General features: G+C 49.0%; 1 protein-coding gene across 2 annotated transcripts in view; it reads left to right on the forward strand.

The window, feature by feature from the left end:
- The window catches only part of NTRK3 (neurotrophic receptor tyrosine kinase 3), a 207,045-nt gene that overhangs the window by 45,852 nt on the left and 140,169 nt on the right, over positions 1 to 21,024 (forward strand). For both annotated transcript variants that reach the window (XM_026036300.1, XM_026036301.1), the window contains exons 4-7: positions 7,835 to 7,903; positions 16,369 to 16,526; positions 18,902 to 19,044; positions 19,654 to 19,795. In XM_026036300.1, the coding sequence (XP_025892085.1) occupies positions 7,835 to 7,903; positions 16,369 to 16,526; positions 18,902 to 19,044; positions 19,654 to 19,795 (512 nt within the window). The remainder of the gene's footprint in view (positions 1 to 7,834; positions 7,904 to 16,368; positions 16,527 to 18,901; positions 19,045 to 19,653; positions 19,796 to 21,024) is intronic.

Below are 21,024 nucleotides of genomic sequence, written 5' to 3' on the forward strand. Positions count from 1 at the left end.
GACGATCTCCTCGTGCTTCTGCTGCGTTCTGTGTGGCAGAGCTCTCTCCTGTCACATGGTGGTATGGTTTGCTCTAGACCTGCTGGAAGCCTGTGAGTGGGAGGCATTCCCCAGTCGTTTTCTGTTCCTATCTCAAAGAAACATGCAATTTGAAACAAGCAGGCACGACAAATCCAGCCCCTCGCTGGAGCTGTCAGCTGGCAGCCCTTGTTCTCCATTGGCACAAATCTCAGTATTATTTCTGTGCGTTGAAGCAGGAAGGAGCCCCGTGTACAGTTGTATTCCAGGCTCGATGCATCTAAAATTACCACAGTTTGGGCTGGGGAGAGAGGAGACAGGGGTGGATGCAGAGCAGCCCTGGGCATGCCGTGGTGGCAGGAGGGAAGCCCTGGGGAGGGGTTCCTGCCCGTTTCAGACACGTTTTCCATTCCTTGAGCAGCTGACTGGCAGGTTTCACAAGTGCTGTTGGATTCTGCCCTGCAGAAAAGCTGGAAGGCAGAGGAGAAGCAACTGCAGGGCTGACCAAGCTTTTAACCTGTCCGCAAGTCCTCAGAGTCCAGACGTCCTGGGAGAAGAGCAGCATAAAGAGCGTGCAAAAGGGAAGAGAAGTGTAATCCGGAGGGCTGGATTCCTGCCTCTGATCTGCCCGAAAGAATAGGGACATCTTTATCCACATCTGGTGACCGGTTCCCGTCTGTAGCAGGCTGAACCCAAACTGTGAGCAGTCATTAGCTCTGCAGTGTGATCTTGTCTCCAAATAAATCTTGGTGCAGCTGGGAGATGCCTCGGAGCCAATTCGTAAGGTGTGAGGACATTACAGGGTTGGAGAGGACCTCTGAAGTGCCCCTTAACGTGTTTTGGGATGTGCTGGGACAGAAGTGGTAGCAGCAGCTCCCTCGCTGTCCCGGCCTGCCGCGTTGGCAGAGGCGGTGGGAGGAGGGTCGTGCACCAGATGTGCCCCTCGTGCACGAGCCCGTGACGGGAGGCGTGCTGCCACCCGGCCCCTACGCCTCCTTGCTCTGCCTTGCTGGCAACTGCCTTTGTTTTTCATGCTATTGTTTCAAGAACAATGAGGAAGCCTGTTCCTCCCCACCTCCTTCAATCCTGTTTCGGTAACAGTTGGGATATGCAAATCAAAATCTTGATTTATTCATCCCAAATGCAGGAGGAGTGTGCTTGGTGTGTCTTGTTTCTCCCTCCTGGTGTTGCAATTCCGGGACCGTGTGTTTTGACGAGTTTCTTCTTGTGTCTGGTGATGGTCTCCTGCTCTCCTCTGGCGCAGAGACTTGAGACCTACCTCCGAGTTCATGAAATTATTGCAAATTCTGACTCTAGTGCTGGCACAAGAACTAATTTCCGGAGAATGAGATAATGTTGATGGCACTTGCTGTGTGGTTGCGTTTGGATGCCTTTAAAAAGCTCAAGGCAGTGTACAGTGCTCTGGGATGTGGTAGCAGAGTCTGCTGTGTTGTCCAACCTGGCAAAGGAAGGTTTGAACCTTGGAGGCTTCTAGTCAGCCCTGTCTGGGTAGTAAAGGTCAGGGTGTTCTAAAGGGAGGAGTGGAATTGGGTGTAGATGGTGCAGGGCCGTGTCTGGGAGGAGCTCCTACGGCCGTGTCCCTGCATCCCACCACACGTGCCTCCTGGTGCTGAGTCTGAGCACGAGCCAGGGAGCTGCTGGCAGCTCTAGGTCCTTGCTCTTACCATTGTGACGCTGAGTCTCCTGTGAACTCCAGTGCTTTCTGTGTGCGTGAGGCTTGGGTGTGTGTGGCATTGCCTGGTCTTTTTGCAGGCTCTGTCACTAACGTGGCCTGCTGGGGCTTTGCGCTGAGCTATCTGAGGCTTCAGTTGAGTCTAGTATTTGCAGAACCTCATTTGTGGTGAGGTCTGCTCTCCTACAGCTTCCAAGGCTTGATGGGGTAGTTTTAGCACGTTCATTAAGGGGGGACAGTATATTTTTTGCCTTCATGAGCAAAGCTGCTTACAGACAGAAGGGGAGGGAGGGCGTGGGGCAGGACACTGCCCTTGGAGGTCACCGTGTTCCTCCTGCCGGAGTGCTCGAGGGAGCTGAGGCATCAGCTGTGGGTGCCAGGGATGCATTTCCAAAGTCAGTCCTGAGTTGGAGGAGTCTGCCTTGCACCCCTGGGTGCTTCGGTGACGTTCCCGTCTGGAAAGCGAGTGCTGTTCCCTGGCTCGTGGTTCCTAGCGCAGCGCCCTGGGATGTGCGGCTGGCCTGTGCCCCCTCGCCTCCCCCAGCCGCCCCGTGTGGCTAATCCTCCTCCTCCTCGGAGCACCGCGTTATTAAAGCATGTGAAAAGCGTCTCCCATGCAGAAGGAAACGTGTCAGAAGCAAGGGCAGGTGGAGAAAGGAGAGGTGTGTGGAGGGCCAGGCGAAGGGAGCCCCTCTCCAGCAGCAGCGTTTCTGCYGTCAGGTTGGACTGAACTGCATAATATAGTTTGCAGTTTAATTACAGGGGTTCTTGCTTGTTGGTGTCATTAATGAGGCATCTGACTTAATTTAGCTGAATAAAATTGACTTTAGTAGTGAAAACTCTTCTTGGATGCTGGTTAGATGGGGAAAAAGGTTTTTCTTTTCCACTGAAGCCCAGTTGTTCAGGGCAGTGCAGATCCAGGCTCATTTATCCCCCTCTAATACACATGTGCGCACCCTGTGCACACCCCTACCCTTCCATGCCTACTTGTGCAGGAGGCAGAAGCCTTTTTAGACGCACCTTTTTAACCCATGTATCCCTCACGACCACTTTGTCCTTCTCTCTTGTCTTCGAGGGSGTTTTGGAGGTGCTCAGGATATATACAAGCCTGTTTGGAAAGGCAGTCACCTCCGAGAGGATGTGTGAGCTGTCTGTGTGTGCAACAGCGCTGTGGGACATGAGCATCTCCCCTCCTGATCTGTAAAGGGTGCCTGGATGGAGGCAGAAGAGGTGACTGGGGTTGTCCTGTCATTCAGTTACAGCAGCCCAGCTCTGGGTTGTGYGTGGAGCTGCTCATGGGGTGAGCTGGTTGCTCACCAGGTTATGAGCAGGAGGTTCATTCGCACAACCACCAAGCACCATCTAAGGGGAGCAAGGCAGGGGTTGCAGGGGCACAAGAAGGTCACGGATTTTGCTGGATATGGAGAATGTGCCCTGCAAAACCTGCCTTGCRCAGCCCTTCCTTGGAAACCTTCTCCAGAGGGAAAAGCACCTTGTACCTTTTTCTAAACACTTCCTCTCTTTCTATGGAAAAGTCTTGGGCACGATGGTGAACGTGTCAGCAGCAAAGAAGCAGTTCAAACACGCTATAAAAGTGCCAATAGCCTCGGCTACCTGAGGAGGACACTCGTGTTTGCAGCCACGAAGGGAGCTCTGAAAGGTTCCTGGTTCTGCTCCGCTGTCTCCTGTGCCTGCTGTGCCATATTGTATTGCAGGTGGAGCTGAGGCACAGGCTGCTGGAAAGGTTGTCTGGCACGCTCTGCTTTACGACTGTTTTCRCTTTCCTCTCACTGCCAAATTTTAATCACTCAGGTTGAAGTTTTCTATGTTGGGTGTCTGCTCCTGGCTGAGTTTATTGCTTTTATTATTTCTTTTTTAATTTCAAACAAAACCTGTTCAGACGCTTGAGGGAGTGGATGGAGGGAAAAGAATGGGCTGTTCTGCTCAAGTAAAGAAAAACATTGGCAAAGTTTCCTCCGTGAAGCACCTGCATCCTCGTGTTTTGGAGCTAGGAAATCATCAAAGGGCGGCTTTTACRTGAAAGGTTTGGTTTTGCTGTCCCCATGAAACTCTGCCAAAACTCAATGAAAAATCTCATCTGTTAGTGTTTAGAGATGTCCAAGGTGTTTGCAGGTGAATTGCCTAAATGCACCATCATGTTCTAGCCTTTCTGTGGTCCCTGTCCCCTCTCCTCTGGGGGTTTTGCCTTGCCTAGTCAACACAAGGAAGAACGGCCCTGGATCCAGCTGGATGAAGGGTTTGTAGGAGGATAAAGGGAGATGTTTTGGAAAGACTCTTTGGGAGGAGATGGGGGAAATGCATGGAAGCTTTAGTTGGGATACTGGCACTAGCATGGGAGGATGTAAAGGCTGGAGGCATCATAGGAGGTTGGGGTAGGAGTTGCCCAAGTGATGGAGGTTGGTTTTGACACTTGTGGCAGGGACCAAGTGGAGTATCTGGAGGGAATTGTTTTTCTGTTCTCTCCATTCACTCTTTATACAACACCGGGAAACTCCATGTGTGTGCAGCCAAGGCTGGAGCAYACTGGGAAGCTTGCACACACTGACCAGAGATTAGAAATTTTGAGAGCCCCATTTACCCATGGAGCCATAACTTAATCTCCTTGTGGRCATGCACTGTGATACAGTCTTTAATGACATAGTCACGTGTTGTTTTGTTAGGAAGCCTGCCCTGGGATGCAGGGACGGGGAGGTGCAGGTGCATCTYCCTACGTCCAGTGCACAAATGGATCTCTTCAGGAGAGCGATCAGTGCTGCACAGCAAGGTTGCTCTCCATAGGGTCTCTGTGTTTTGGTGTCAGCTAGTGCATTTTTTGTGCGACTAACCTCCGTCCTGGCGTTTCTGACCTTTGGAGTATTTGGCTTTGTAACTAAATTATGTATTTTTAATGTGCATTTATGTGCGTAGCCCTTTTCTTTCCCCTTGCTGAAGTCATGGGCCTTTTACAAAGACCTGACTGACATTTTAAGCCATCCTGTCTCCCCGCTTCCAATGACAAATGCATTTCTCCCTGTATGGCTTCTGGCTAATCTCCTGAAACGGGAGCTGTTAATATACGTCCCCCCGACAGGTCCTGCAGATGCTAACTCTTGTATTGGATGGTGCCTCTTCGTTCTAAGAGGAGAATCCCCTGCCAGGTGCCTGCAAGTGAAGATGCATCTCCTCCTTGCTTGAGGCTTGGCATGAGTTGGGTTTTTGCGGGGAGGAGGGAGGCAGGAGTTGATTTCCAGGGACTGACGGAGACAAAAAGTGGAGCACATCTGCCTGGCAAAGCTGCCTGYAATAGCGAGGATGTTTCCTCTCTCCATCTCTCGGTGCCCTAAATTGTAATAACATGATCATGCTATTTTTGATTCCCTTATTTGCGTGGAAAGCCTGTTGTTTTTTTTCTCTTCTCTTTCAGAATCCAATTTTCTCTTGACATTTCTGCCTAATGTAGCAAAACATGACCTTTGAGAAAGGACATTCCAGCAAGATTCACTCCCTCCTCTGCATCTCTGCCTCTCTCCCACATCTTGCTGTCTCTCATGCATCCCCATTTTCACTTCCTCCTTCCTTTGCTGGGGGAGGGAAATTAGTGTCAAGTTTTTCTGTAGCGGAGAGCTGTTCCTTCCCCTCCTACTTCTCATCTGTCTTTGCAAAGCACCCAGGTGCTATGGGGTGGTGAGGGGGGAGGCGTGCSATCTCCCCCTCTCCCTTGGTTTCATGAGCTATTACTGCTGCCTTCCGAAACTTTGTTGGAGGCTGGTAGCAATTTGTCCCAAGCCTCAGGAGCGGTGGGATCTTGGACGTGTGAAATAAGGTACCTGGGGTTTGCGCAGCGGGATAGTCTGATGCGAGGGAGAGCTGGAATTTCCCGACACAGCGCGGTGCCGGCCTGGCCCTGCTCTCCGTTATCCTTCTGCCCGAGTCGAGGAGAGCCCGTGGGCTGGTTTGCTCGGCAGCTGCACCCAGCGTTTGGCGTGGAGGCTTGGCTGGGTTGGTGGCTTCTCACGTGCAATGTGATGCTTCTCCTCTTGCAATCTCTCCGCACAAAGTGGAGTTTGGGCAGCACAGASTTGTCCAAAGTTGTTTTTCCCTTGCCCGTCTCTGGGTAGCGTGTCCTCTGAAAGTCCCAAATTGGAGAGCGAGCTGGAGGCCCGTGGGTGCTGGCCTGGCAGGGCACAGAGGATGGTGCTGAGGCACGTTGCTGTCACAGGTTCGCTCCTTCCCTGCCCTCCTAGGAGGGAATTGTCTGGCCCTGGGAAGCAGAGTGAGTTTGGAAGCAGTGTCCTCTCCCCAGCAGCCTGGCAGCTTTTGCCACCACTGATTACTGCCCTTTAACGTAGGGCAAGCCAACAAGCAAGTCTTGCAGGCCACGTTCTCGCTCCTCCGAGAGCACCAGCGGGCTCTGGGATGGGCTGTCTTGTTTTGATCGCGATTCTCCAAATTGAGTGGGGATCCCAGGCTGAGCCCGGCCTACTCGGCCGCCTGCTGCTGCCTCTGTGCGGCTTTGTCCCASGTCTGTCTGTAGAGCAGCTGCTGGTTTAATGAAACGCCAGGCCTCTCATTCAGGTCTCTGGTGCATCCCTGCCCTCGCAGCGAGCGGGGCTGCAGCACAGAGGGTCTCTGCAGCCAGGACACGTGTGTATGAAGAGCTGTGGAGCCTCTGGTGCCCGCGTAGGCCTGGCTTATTGCAGCRAAGAACAACTGATGGGGACAGGACTAGATGCAGGGAAGGGGACAGTAGGGCATCGCTTCAAACCGTTTCCTGTGTTTTCTGTGGCTCCGAATGCTGGCACAGGTAGGGGATGACTTTGGTTTTCTATAGAATTTTGTTATGCATCTCCATAGGTGGGATGGTAGTGCTTAGATTAGGGCTAGTTTATGTAATCTGRGTTTTGGAGTAAGGAAAAAAACAATTTTATGCTATAAGCAGATGATCAGCAAAAAAWTTAAGGCCTATCTCTGAGGAAGGACAGGTCCTGGATGATCCTCTTGAGTTTGTTCCCTTGAGGGCTACCTAGGSAGTTGGGCAGAGGCCCTCGAGTGGTTTCTTCCATAGCTAAAAGCTCCCCAATGAATTTCCACCTGCTCTGATCTTTCTCAACTGTTTAATTCTTCCTGCTTCACCACCAAGAGCCAGAGGAGTGTCTGCACCTCCCTGTGCTCCCCAGCACTGTCGCTTGGGTAGCTTGGATTTTCACAGYAAGGCTTGGTGGTGGAAGGTTGTCTCGTGGGAGTGTGAAATGTGAGGTGAGAGTGGTCGGCTGCTGGCCCCTGGCCTTGGGGAGGAAGAGTGTGGTAGCTCCTTTATGGTGTTGGCTGAAGGGGACCTGCTGGAAGGCCAAACTCTTGCAGAAGGCCTCTTCCAGAAAGGAGGTTTGTCACCATCCTCTCACACTGTTCGGAACACAAGGGCTCTGTTTTTGTTCTCAGTCAGTCCATCACAAGCACAAGCAAGTTTGTTCTCTTGCTTTCCAGGCTTCATTTGATTTTACTCTTATTTTATCCTCCTTTGGGTTTTCACTGAAGAGATGTTTTCTGGATTCCCTAGGCAGATAATATTTTTGTTTTTGCAAGTTTGAGCAGATGCAGAAAGGGGTATGAAGCTGTTAATTGCTGTAATAGTGGTACCTCCTGGTACAAATGGTAAAGAGCCATAATGGGATGCTGTTAATGTACAAATTCTATGTTTAAGAATCTTTCTAAGTTAATGATAATATCTTGGATAATTATGGTTCTGTCATTTTAAACCTGAGTGATAATATTTTTAACATGAAATTTGTTTGTACTTAGCATTTTTTTCTTGTTGGGAAGATGAAATTAGGCTTGTTCTTTCTGCTTACGGTTGGTTGAGCTCCTGATTCTTGGACACAAGTGACAAGAGTATTTTTTAACATTGTAGCAGAATATAAAGCATTTTCCCACTTGGAAACAAATAAAATGATAAATTTCTATTTTGGTTTAGGTTCATTAAAATCTCTCTTTATGAAACTTAAGGTTGGGTCCAAAGCTGCTTGACTCCTTCCCTATGGGAGGAAATGATGAGCTCTGTGGATCCAGGAGAGCAGATGCGGGAGGAGTTATTTACCATGATTTCTTTTTCTTGTTAATTTTCAGAGACCTCTCCGGTAACCGGCTCACCACACTGTCATGGCAGCTCTTCCAGACACTGAGACTTTTTGAACTGTAAGTTCCATCTTGAGGTATCTCCTGGGAGAGGAGGGGAGGCTGAACAAAGTAGGAGGTTAAATGGTTTCTGAAAGGACCTATTTTGGGACCTGTGAATAATTATCTAAAACTCAGGTGGGCAGAAGCATCCTTGGAAGGATTTCCTGGGTATTGAAGCAGCAGAGTGGAACTGCCTTTCTTTCAAATTCATGGCATCTGGATAATTAATGTCAGGATGATGAACAAGCTATGTGTGGGGTGGTAACTGGTTGACTAATTCCAGGAACACACGAGTAATACTTACACACGTACTCACATTTTGAGTGAATCTCCTCAAAGACTTGATCCTCACCCACTATTCTTCTGTGGTCTATGGCTGATTATATCCCTTTAGCTCTTGACACTTTCTATGTGGCACCCTTTCTTTTATGTGAATGACTCCCTCGACCCTTAGCAATCGAGGTGCTTCCAGATGCTGTGTGGAAGCTTGGATAGGATTCCTTCTGGGCAGCAGTGGCCTTCAGCCTACTGAATTATTGATAAAGCATTCAGGAATGTGCTCGAAGAATAAATGGACATGAAATCAATGGAACGTTGCCCTGGTGACTTGTTTTGTTGAATTTTAGAAATAGTTTCTTGGTGGGTATAAAAAAATATATATATGTAGGATTTTTCCCAGAGGATTCTGGGAAATTCCATTCATCCTCGCTGGTGATCAATAGAACTGTAAGCCAGAAGTGACTTATGAAAGAATAAAGATAGTCTTTCAAGTGGGAGTAAGTGTGTTATCACCGGTGTTACTCCAGTGTATTTCATTTCTGTCAAGTTGTTAAATGAAAAATACTAATAGTGATATTAGAAAATACAGAAACACCCTTCTAGTGGGGAATCTGGTGAATAAAGTTAAAAATGCTGAAGTTGGAGTTTGCCTCCTCACTGATTATAGCTCTAAATATTTTTAAAGCCTGGCTCAGGTTTCAAGTTTAATAGCATGAGTCATTTGTATTCTTAGACCTTTACTTATTCTCATTGCGCAGTCTGGCAAAACTCAGATTAATGGTTGTTACACCCAGGAGACATTCAAGAGTGGAAGAGCAGGGCTGCAATCCCGAACTGGAGACACTGGCAGGGATGTCTGGAGTTAGGGCCTGGGTTAACGGCATCCTGCAGATCAGCACGGATGCTTCCAACTTGGCTCTGTTCTTAGGTGATTTTGTTTCACTTAGTTGTATGTCACTGCAGGTGWGTCCTAGGTCTGTCAATCCGAGCAAGGCTGAAAAGGCCGATACCTTTCACTAATGGAAGGAGATACTGTTTTGGGGACAACAGAGTACTCTGCAGCAGATACAGAGTACAGATCAAGACTCATCTGTTGTCGTCTTGTAGAGATCCTGAGAGGGATGCTAGTTGTCTTGAACTGGTTTAGTTTTGTGTTAGCCGAGTCGCTTGGAGGCAGGACTCTGTGCGCTGGCAAACGGAAATGATCCAAATCATTTGGCTCCTGCTGGATCTGTGCTCAGAGTGGTTTTCTCAGCTGTAACAAGGCCTGATTGATGGGAGAAGTGATGTGGATAAAAATGCTGAAGATCTCAGGGCTGGTTAATAGGAAGAGCTGATGGGAGGTGGGAAAGCAGCATCSTTACAGAGTGCAATGTCAGCAGCTTCCTGCGGAGAGGCTTGGCAGGATCCAYGGCCAGGGAGGCAGTGCTGTAGCTCGGCTCTGCCCAGCCTGCCATGGAGCCCCCTCAGTGCCAAAGGTCTGTTCTTGGCAAGCCAAGTAATGGCATGAGCTCAAGTGGTCAACCTATAGCTATGGACGAGCTTGGGGCTCCAGRAATGCCCACGGGGTCTGTCTTGTTTTGACTGCACTGTAGTACGAAAGTAAGAATCCGGTGAAGTTCATCCATTTTTCTTCTTTTTCTTCTTTTTTTTCTTTGAATTGCCTTGTCACTGATGTTTCTTGTCAAATATTCCTTCGTGGGCTGCTTTTCATTGAGGACCCTCCGCCCAGCTTAACACAGATCAGACAGATGGAGATAGCGGAATGACATGGGAATGCTATTCCCAGAAGTGTGAGAGGAGGAGGGGGATATTTTAGTTGATACTCATTAGGAAGTCAGTGTTAATTGGGAAAGGGGATGTGCTTGCAGAGTTTTTCCCAGGGGCGAGACCATGAAACCAATTTTGCAGAACTTTGCACGCATTCAAGAGAAGATAGTGTGGATGTGTAGCCTGAGCTATAGGTTCTGAATATTCATTCACATAATGGGATTTGGAGATTAAGGAATAAAGAGTAAGGGAGAGATCTATTGTGGAATGTTCAGAGCCCTGAGGACTAGACGGGCTGTACCTGTTGATGAGCAAAAGTAAATCTGCAAGATAGAGAGAAATTAGTAATAGAAGTGGAAAATTTAGGGTGTGTGGTTTTCTTTTGGTTTTCTGTCGTTCTGTCTGTCTTATAATGTAGAGGATGATCAAGTAGAAAATATTCTGTGGCATACTGAGCTCTAAAGAAGTCTCCAGGATTTGGGAGGGAGTCAGAATACCTGGCCTACATAAAGTAAGCGTGAAATACTGCTGAGATCTAGAGAGGAAGTTGTGGACTGATACCAGCTAGGAACTTGAAGATGAACTAGATCTCACCAAGGGAAATTAAGGTGGTCAGAAGAGACCAAGGCAGAGATAGCAAGCTCAAGAAGCAGGCTGAGCAACAGGCATCCTGTGAGGCCTGGGAGAGGCCAGGAAATTACCCCAGGGAAAGATCCCTAGCGTGTCTGCACTCTGCCTAGAGGGCTGTGGAGTGGGGGGTCAGTGGGGACAAGTGGGACCTTCTGCTGGCATTGCTGAGTTTCTCGAAGGATGCAGGCATCGCAATTGTTAACCAGAGGACAATGTGTGAAACGGCACCCGGCTGAGCCCAAGTGCATCCAGGCAGAGGCAACCGGCACCGCGGTCCTTGGGGATCCAGGGGGAGGAGTGTCGGTGAAGGCAAAAACACGAGCTGCAATGAGGCAGCTCAGAGCAGCGGAGCACGCGGTGAAGGCAGCAGTGGGGAGATCATCTCCTGCAGGGTGTTGGGAGAGAGGAACTACAACTGGTGTGAAATGGAGAATGCCAGGGAACATAACACCTGACAAAGCCACTCAAAGTGAACATGGAGCAGAAGAGAGTCAAAGAATAATATGAAGATTGTTGCCAGGYTATGAGAGCAGGCTGGTGCATGGGAATCTGGGGCTTAGAACAGCTGCCTGGTTGCAGTCAAGGCATCTTAAGGCAGGAGAGAAGCTAATTTCTTTAAAGCAGAGATTCTTTTCTTGTTGAACAGAGCTGAGCTTTTTCCCTGCTGACTCACTRAAGAAAGGATGGCAAAAAATGAGGCACGCTTCCAAAAAAAATTATCTCTTTTTCCTCCTGGCCATAAGTGAAGCTTGGAATGGTTTCCAGCAACTCRGCCCTAATTCCCATGGCACAGACTGACCTTGACAGGCAGGACTGAAGCTAATGTGTGGACAGTTCTCCTAAGTCTGAAGCGAAGTGTGTACTGGGAAGCCTCTGACACGTACAACAGCTCGTAAACCTTGGACTTTCAGCCTCTCTTATCCAGAAGTCACAGCTGGTTTCCTCTGTCATGTCCTTGGCTTCCTTTGTCATGTCCTCAGAGGGCTTAGGGCTGACACTTCAAGAAATTCCTTCCCCCCAAAGACCTAAGACTCTGGATCCAATTACTTCTTCGGTTGTATAAAACCTTGTAACTCTGAACATYTTGCAGCTCTGCCCAGACCATCAGCGTTTCTAAGACGAGCAGTCACTGCCAGTTTGCCCTGCAGTAGGTTTCTGCCGTGCTACGGCAAGAGGCTTTGGTGGGGCAGGACAGAGCAGCATCTCTTAACAGTAAGAGCACAAGTTAACATCTCAAGTGCCTCTTGCTTAAATAACTCACTGCTGCCAAGTCACATTAATAGAGTTGCAGCAAAACAGAGGTACTTGTCTAGTCTGTGCAGGGCKAACTCGGCCTTCAGAAACCTCACGCTGCTCTCTAAGCTCTCCTTTTCTGCCCCATCCTTTCTGGCAGGCGTTTGGAAATAGCGATTCTAGCTGGATTCCCAAGAGAGGTCCTGGCATATAAATGAAAAGTGAAAATAGATTTTGTTTTCTCTGCACTGGACCTGCTTTTACTGAAGCTAAGTAAGGTGGTCTGAGTCCCCAGGTAGGGAGAGGTTTTGATTTCATGTGTACCATGCCTCAGGGGGAGTGACACWGCCAGAAATGTGACAGAGATTTCCACCCTCTCTCCTAGGGACTGGGCTGCAGGCAGCTCTGTTTTAGCTGATGACTGGTAGGGATGAGGCACAGGACAGTGCATCTCATTTAGCTGCCTACGCTGGAAAAAACCTGCCATGTGTGTGAAGTGTCGCTTGTCCCAGCACCTTCTGGAACGCTGGTGACCTCCCTTTCCCGTGGCATTCTGCCGTGGTGGAGGCTCTCGGGAAGCTGCATGGAGGTGGATGCAGCTTTGTGGGGAGGAGCGGAGCTCACCTGGGCCTGGGAGCTACAGAATTGGCATCTGGTACCGCAGAGGGTCCTGCAGGCTGCAGCACGGCCACTGGCTCCACTCAAGCGCTTGTGTTACAGCTGCTCGTTGTAGGACGCCTGAGGTGGCAGATGGATGTGTGGTTGGGCTGGGGAGGGAGCACATGGTCTGGTAACCTTGGTGTTATAAAATAAAAGGGTAGAGCGATCCTTTCCTGCCCTTCCCGTGGTGCTGCATGCCTCAGAGCTTTTTTTAGGTCCTTTGTACCTCCAGAGTTGTTCTCAGCCAGCGTSAATTTGGGATGAGGTTACTCACCATCCATATAGCACTTGTGAAAAACGTTTGGATTGACTTAGTGTCCAGATGGCCTGGGGTTTCAGCTCTGTCATCATCCTTTAAATGATGGTGCTGGGCATGACYGTCCCTGTTCCCCTCTCTGTCTTGAGTACAAGTGGAGCTCCAGTGTCCACAGCACAATGCACTTGGGTGCGGAGCAGGTCCTGGGGTCTCTGCTTGGCCTGTGGTTGGGTTTGGCCCACGTGCAGGCTCAGGCCCCTTTGCTCACTGCCTCCCGTGCTGCAGGCAGCAGTTCTGCTGGCTCACAAAGCCCCCGGCACACTTACAGCTGTGGTGCTTGCTGTTTCTCACGGGCATTTTGCTCTGTTTTAATGAGGCCTTCAGGAAGGTGTGGGAGTGTGTGCAGCTCTGTGTGCAATGGCTGCAGCCCAGCGGGGCTTTGGCAACATTTCCAGGTTAAGGCTATATGTGAAAAATGCCCTTTAGATTTACTTGTGCTTCCCAGGAAGAACTGTGCTGAAGATGGGAAAGGATCCCCTTGCCTTGGATTTCACTGCAGTGCTGATACGGCTGCAAGCCTATAGCAGCCAAGTGAAAGTATGTTTGAGGGTGCTGAAGAAGTGGATGTAGCTGAGAAAATTGGCTCCTCTTCTCAAGCTCTTCCAGTACAGCTGCGTGACAAGGCAGGCAGCTCCAGCTTCTGTCTTCCTTGGCCCTTCCCACCTGACAGCTCTCACCATACTTATGATAGTTAGTTTTGATGCCCCGTTGACCCTTTGGTCTCCAAAAGCCTTATAAAAGCATTGGCACAAATAAACCCATTTCTCTTGGCCTTCCGTTCTGTGCTATTCACCTATTTTCTACTGTGATGGAGGGTGTCTCTCTGCCACACATGGAGATGCCTCCTACCAGAGAGYGGGCATTTGCTGAAGGGCACCTTGTATGTCCAGAGGTGCTTCTCTTCCTTGCAGGGAAGCTCATCTCAGAGTAAATTTTTCTTAGCAAGCAGAAACTTGCAGGTAACAAGGACACTGTATCCACGGAAGGTGGTGACCAAGTTGAGTGTGAGTTCAGGTTGTCTGTGGTTCAGTTCCTGTGGTTTGCTCTCAGAGAAGAAGAGCTATGTCATCTTCTGTGTTGTGTGCACAGTGCAGTGATTAGCAGGGCATATGACCAGCCTTTGGTTAATTCCATAGGGAGAGAACAAACACATTGGAGTTTACAGGAGGAAGGAAAGGAAGGAATATGGCTCGAAATGCTCCGTGCAAGCCCTGAAGCTGGGGCTCTGAGGTCTGAGACAAGAGAAGGGTGTTTAAGTGTCCTGGGCCAGGAGGAAATTACAGGTGCAGACCAGCATGGGTGTCCATCTCATGGACCTCTCCATAACATCTGCTGGCAGGACAGGCTCTGAGCAAGGAGTGTGCTAACAGGTCAAGAATGTCCTTGGGAATAACGTGAAGGAAAAATGGTGCGAGTATCTTCTACCCCTTCCACCTGCTGTGTCTTCCCAGTGCAAAACCATACGGGCTACTGGTAGCACACCGCACGTCCAGCCTGCRATAGGAGCTGATTCGTGCAAAAGCCCCTGTGGGGGTCTCCATTAGAGCACGTTACATCACTCCTGTTGGGGCAGGTYGCTGGTAAATTCTGCCCTGAAGCAYGCAGCTGCTGCATTATTCATGAGCCTCATGAATTAGCAACGGACTGGGGAGGCTGCCTTCTATTACTTACAGCGCTGCCCTTAAGTGCTGTGGCAGCGGCTCTGCCTGGCAGCCTCATTTCGTGATGACATTTGCAGTGGAGCAGAATTTGTTCCCCATGGCATCCGAGTTCCCCCAATGTTCAACTCCCACTCCCAGAAAGGCTCCTAGTGGAGCCCCTGGCCGTGCCCACGTGCTGTCCCATGCTCTGGAAACGTGTTYTCTGCTCCTGGAGAGCGTCCAGCGCTGCCGGCAGGAGTGACCTTGGGTCCCGAGGAGAGCCTGCCCTCCGGGTTCATGACCACACGAAGGGGAATCGAAGCCTGCAAGGTGCCAGCAACACCAGCACAGCGTGCAGAGAATCTTACCAGTCCAATGCCAGTGAATCACTGGGGTAAAACTTAGTGTTTTGGCCTTCAAGGCTCTTGTCTGTGCCTCATACTTGCCTTACAAGCTGCAGCTCATTTTKAAAGTAATAATGAAAAGCCATCTATTAAAGTTTAACTTGGTTTTTGTTCCTAAAWAAAGGTCAGAGGTGACATCTTGTTCTATGAAGCAATTCAAAGTGCCGTCATTAGTGTTAAGGTTTAACACGCCTAGGTTCTCGCAGAGGACCCCCTCCTCCTCCTTTGGCAGTGCTGTATGGAAAGAACAGCCGCTGCACGTGCTTGGAAGGTTATTTCCAAATCCTGTTAGTCAGTGAAATTAATTTTGTAAAAGGAAGTGTGAATCTTGCAGTAACACATGGAAAAAAACAGAGAAACAGCCTATCCTTCCATGGCACGAAGGCCTGGGTGCTCTGGGAAGGAATTTTTTGACCTTTGCTCTTCTGCTTTGGGGGTGCCTTTATTTATATATATAAATATATTTTTTTGCTTCTCAGCAATGGAAAGGGGGGAAATTCTGCTGTTCTGCTCTGTACTGTCTCTTATCCTTGCAAAACCTGTTGTTAACTCCATCTGTACTCCCAGCARTGCATTGGGTTCCCCTTCCTTATCATACTCATGCTCTTTGCATCTCTGCAGAGAGAGCTGCAGGGCTTTAAAAATGTAAATGAAATGGTTAATAGGTTGGAAAATCAATAATAATAAACACTTCTGGTATATAAAACACGTGTAAGTGTATTTTAAATGGAGTGCATTAAAGGCAGTCTTTTTTTCCCATTTCTCCTGGCCAGGTCAGCAAGGTCTCAAWGCAGGGCTGTGTGATTTGATTAAAATGCATGATACCCAGTGCATTAGCTTGTGTCCTAGATCACTAGGAGGTTTGTGTTAATACAGTGTGAGATGGAGCAGAGCTGCCAGCCTCACTGGGTGCTCAGGAGAGGCTTTGGCTCTGCCTTCACCATCATGATCTTGGTCCTCTGCAAGCACTGACATTTTAAAATGGGAAATATTCTGTGTTTTGGGCACAGCGTGGTGTCCTGTCTGATCATTTGCTAAGAGATGCTTATTTTGATGCTGCCACTGGTTCAGCCATGGGACCTGGGCAATGATGCATCTGTGTGTGGAGCTCTGAGATGTGGAAACCTTGTGCCTGTGTGTGAAGGAGGACGTGTGAACACATGGATGTGATGTAAAAGATGTAACGTACCAGAGGACTTGAAGAGAAAGTTCCTGTTAGCTTAAAAGAGCCTCCTGTCCCATGTGGTTGCAGTCCTGTTGGCTCTTTCCCCACATAGTCCCATGGTGGAGATTCCTGCTGGGTCTCCACATCCCCGAGCTCCCAATCCYGCTGGCCTGGGCTCTGTCCCCAGCCAATTGGCCACTCCAGCTGATGGTCCCGGGTCTGGAAGACCCTCCCCTTGCTGTCCTCATGGCTTAGCAGTGTTTGAAATGCAGCTTGAGGCCACTTTGTCTTGGCCCTGCTCCTCCTTGGAGAGTCCGGGAGATGGGCAGTGACCTGGGTGTCCTTCCCCACCCCACCGCCGCTTTTCACGTTCTCTCTGCCCTTAGGAGACTAGAGAAGAACCTTTTCAACTGCAGCTGCGACATCCGCTGGATCCAGCTGTGGCAGGAGAAAGGCGAGGCCAACCTGCAGTACCAGGAGCTGTACTGCATGACCATGGACGCGGCCATCATCCCCTTGCAGGAGATGAACATCACCCAGTGCGGTAAGGCAAAGTCCACGGGAGCTTCCCAACACCAGCCCCTCCATCGCCACGAAGCCAGTGTCACGGGACAGCGCCGCATAGTTTGCAAATTAAGATAGTTTCTAGGTAAAAACAGGGCTGCTTTTGTTGATGCCCGAAGGTATTGGGTGGTTTGGGGGATTTCTTCCCCTGTAGTGTTATTGCTTGGCAAAGTGTGTGTGTGATCAGTCTGTTCCCTGACAAGAATGTTTCTTTTTGCTCTTCCTTCTGCCTAGCACATCCTAGAAATGGCATATTGTTAAAGGGCATGGTCACCTTATCTCTTGCAATTACTCTTAGGAAATACACGTCTTGATTCGTTTGCTTTGTTTTATTTTTTTTTTTCAGTCAAAAGCCACAGTCTGTAGGGAAGAGGCAGACTATATATCTCTTGCTGCTTCCTGCTAATGTTTAAAAGAGTCCAATTGCCCCAGGAGCCAGCATGAGGCATATTCAAGAGTTATTCCTTGTCCTCTTCACCTTGTTCACACATCAGCTGCTTGTGCAGTGTCGGTTTTTGCTCTGCTATTGCTGTTACTGGAAAGCATCCCTTGTAGAATATGGGAAGGACRTGTACCATCAGCAGAACAATTAAACTGTCTATGCTCAAGCATCTGTCAAACTCGCAGCCTGGGAAAAAGGAGGAAAAACACAGTAGCTTTTTTCTTTTGATGATCTCCTCGGTTCTAGGAAGATTGTTTCTTATAACAGGAGTAGACGAGCGGCATGCACATTTGGATTGGTATGGTTTTTCAAGTTCACAATATCCCTTTATTAAGCTCTGRAAATTGGCCAAACCATGCCTGCATTTGGATGAGCTAAAAAGATTTGAGAGGCTGCTSTAATTTCCTCCACAAATGGGAAGAATAATCTTCAAAGATTAAAAAAAAAAAAAATCCTTAGGGATCAGGGAAAGGAGGAGAGGTGACTTCATCTTTGGTATTATCAGACTTGGGTGGACAGCAGGGTGCTGGTTTGTGAACACAAATGTTTGAGTGTGTAGGGTGAGCATCAGCCCTGATTCTGTAGTCCCCTAGCAGAGAAAGGAGCTCCGCTGATGTGCTTTCCTCCAGGGCAGAGCTTTTCTCTTTGAGCACTAAAATGACCTAAGGGTTGTCCTAACAAGGCTCCATTTGTCTCTGCCTTCTGTTCCTGATGGCTGGTGGGACTTGCTATGACCATGTTTGCCAGCTGGACTGGGGGAGACCTTGGTGCGTTCCCTCCTGCCTGCCCCTGTGCTGGTCCCATGGACCTGCTGTCTCAGCAGAGCTCCCCTCGTGGCCTGCTCAACACACCAGGCATCTGAYCCGCAGTTGTCTTGCTGCCTCTTGGCATCCCCAAAATCACCGAGATCCTCCTGGGGAGAGAAGCGGAAACAAGAAAGCAGCACACTGCTTTGAAACCAGTTTTGAACATTCCAGTGAAACCGTTCAGAGCAAGTGGCTGCGTTGTGACCTTGCTGCTGTCCGCGCTAGTGTCATTCCTCAGGAAACCTCTTCTTACCCCGTCGTGCGACATTGCATTCCTCCTGCTGCCATATCCCAGTGGCCACAAAAGGCTGGGTCTCCCCATTAACAGTAGGACATATCCCCTGTGCAAGGAGGCCACCAGCCAATTCCCTCTTCCCCTCTACCCTGGCTGCAAGGTTTTTTTTTTTTTTTTTAAAAAAAAAAGGCTGTTTGCCCTTCTCCTTGTGACCGACACTGTCTGTGACACGTTGCACGCATATCTGTGCCTGTGGCAGCAAATACTGAAGAGGTGTAAATCAGGGCTGCTATAAATCAGTGAATCTCTCTGCCACCTCAGAGGAAGAGCAAGGGCACCTTTTAGTAGGAGAGCTGCAGTTAACATGAGGACACATCCTTGGTCATCTTGATTGTTATAAATTAGAGGGATGCTCTGCCCGCTCGTAGYGCTGGGTGCTCTGCGCTGTGTCCTTGGGGGTGGTGAAGGCTTTGGATCCTCTCCCAGCACGTGAGGGCTTTACCCTTCCCAGGTGACTGCCCTCGAGAGCAACTTCAGTGCTATTAGAAGAGAAGGAGACAGTGGTAGTGTGAGGCAGCAGAGGAGCCAGGGCTGCACAAAACACTTGGTTTGTGTGTGATTCAGCTAGGATGGCAGTAGGGTGTGTATATGTGATTTTCCCCCTGATCTTGATGCTCCCATCTCCTTTGGCAGGCAGTGCTTTCCCTCTGCGTCCTGTTCCTTATCTCAGGATGCTGGAGGCTGCTCTGCCATCACCTGAGGTCTGTTTGGGAAGCAGCTGAGCAGGATCCATGTCTGTACACATGGACCTCGTGGCTGCCTGCAGTGGATGCCACTTCACACCTAACTGTCTTGGTGTTTGGCTCTCTTAGACCTCCCCGAGATCAGCGTGAGCCACGTGAACCTGACAGTGAGGGAAGGGGAGAACGCTGTGATCACCTGCAACGGCTCCGGCTCGCCGCTGCCCGACGTGGACTGGACCGTCGCGGATCTCCACTCCATTAACACGCACCAGGTAGGGGTCAAAGCTGTCGGGCAGCCTGCATCTGACCCAGCAATGTTCTGCAGCCACCATAGACTTGTCAGGTCTTTGCGTGCGGGACAGCGAGGTTAGGTAAATGCCAAAGAGTGCTATGGGAGATGAGTGAATAAGTCATCGTGTCAGACGGATAATAACGGCCATCTACTAGCCAGGTGAGGACCTGAGGGCTAACTGAAGGATATTGCAGGCAGAAAAACTTTTCCTTTCTGTTGCAGAAAACCACAGATGTGATTGCTGTGTGTTCCTTGACTGAATCTTAACTCTAATTCCTTTAATGAAACTACCTGATTAGAAGTGCTTGCAATAACTGCAGCTGAAACTTTCTACTAAGCAAGCTTTTCTAAAGACAAGCTATGTTGATCATTGCCTCAGTACTGTGACTCCCTTGCACCGCTCTCCCCCAATATTTACTCTTCTAGGAGGCAGTATATTTACTTAGATGGGGAAACACCTCCATCACCCAAGTCCTAATTGTCCACAGACGCTAGAGTCTCTGTTATATTTTATGTGGAAGTTGGGATCCTTGGCTTTTGTGGGCAGGAGACACTGATTTCTGCCTGTATATCTCTCCGGGATTTTTAGACAAACCTCAACTGGACCAATGTTCATGCCATCAATCTGACCTTGGTGAATGTCACCAGTGAGGACAACGGGTTCCTGCTCACCTGCATTGCTGAGAACGTGGTGGGCATGAGCAATGCCAGTGTGCTGCTCACTGTCTACTGTAAGTAGTGGTGGGGAGACCTTGACCATGTAGAGGCTGGAGGGAGGGTTGCCTGAGAAACAGTGTGAATGCACATCCAGCTGCTACCTGTGATGTGCTGTTTTTATGGAAAATTGATCCATGAGTAAGGAAAAGCCCTAGAGAGGTTAAACTCTGTTTACAAACATATAATCATTCACCCTGATAATGTTTGAGAGGTTAAATGTCACTCTTGGTAAAGCCAGTGTAAATTTTGCCTCTAATTTCAGAGATGCTTGTACTTCCTTCCAGGTTTGTTCCTACAAAGTTAAACAGCAAGCACCGTGTAAACACACACACGTCAAATTTCAACCATTCATTTCTAGCTGCAAGTACCTAAACTTTTGCTCTGCTTTCTAATATAACTTAACACAAACCTGACCTTAAGAAGCAGTTTACACAGCTTTGCTCTCTCAAGCAGCCAAGATTTACTATGTGTTGCTCTGTAACATTTGCCCTAAGTCTGTAGTTTGGAAATCTATCCACTCCACTAACCCTGGAGACACCAGTCTGGGTGAACCTGTCTGTGTTGCRTGTCTAGGGTGCAGGAACTCTAGGGTCTCATGAAGGTAAGGTAGACACAGAGAACTGGGAAGAAGAGATGCTTTAGTTCTTTCACTTTCCTCCCAATAAATCCAACCGATGCATTGAAGAATGCAGATATTTGAAGTTCACATCAGCTCAGGCATGATCGGTTGGCAGGCTGGTGTTTGTGCACTGCGTTCAAGCATGTTTTCCTTCACACTTTAAACAGTATCATGCCAATGCCTATTTTCACCCATGTAATCCTCTAAGCTGCTGACAGTTTTTGCTACCCTTGCTCTCGCTGCCCAAACCCATCACTCAGGCTGCAATTTCACACTTAAAAGATCTGGGTTTTTGTGTGTAGGTGGATGTCTGTTTTGGTATCCCCCTTGCCAGGAAGACGYGAGTAAGCCACCTTCAGATCTAGGCTTACAAGCGAAACTAAGTGACTGGGATGCAGCTTTATGGTTTTGAGTACCTAAATGTTGAGAATCTTGCTAGCTCCCACCAGCTCTGCACCTTGCTCTTACCACTTCATTGTTTAATTTTTTTTTAATTTCCCTCCCCTCTGCAAAAGATGTGTGAATATTGATGGATCATTGTTCCTTGCAGATGGCTAGTAGGTTGTTTTTGCATTTGGATGCTGTGAGGAACAGGATTTTTTTTTTTTTTGGGGGGGGGGGGGG

The sequence above is a fragment of the Nothoprocta perdicaria genome, unplaced genomic scaffold (assembly GCF_003342845.1).
Source record: "Nothoprocta perdicaria isolate Ctin4 unplaced genomic scaffold, notPer1 scaffold_176, whole genome shotgun sequence".
Classification (NCBI taxonomy): domain Eukaryota; kingdom Metazoa; phylum Chordata; class Aves; order Tinamiformes; family Tinamidae; genus Nothoprocta; species Nothoprocta perdicaria.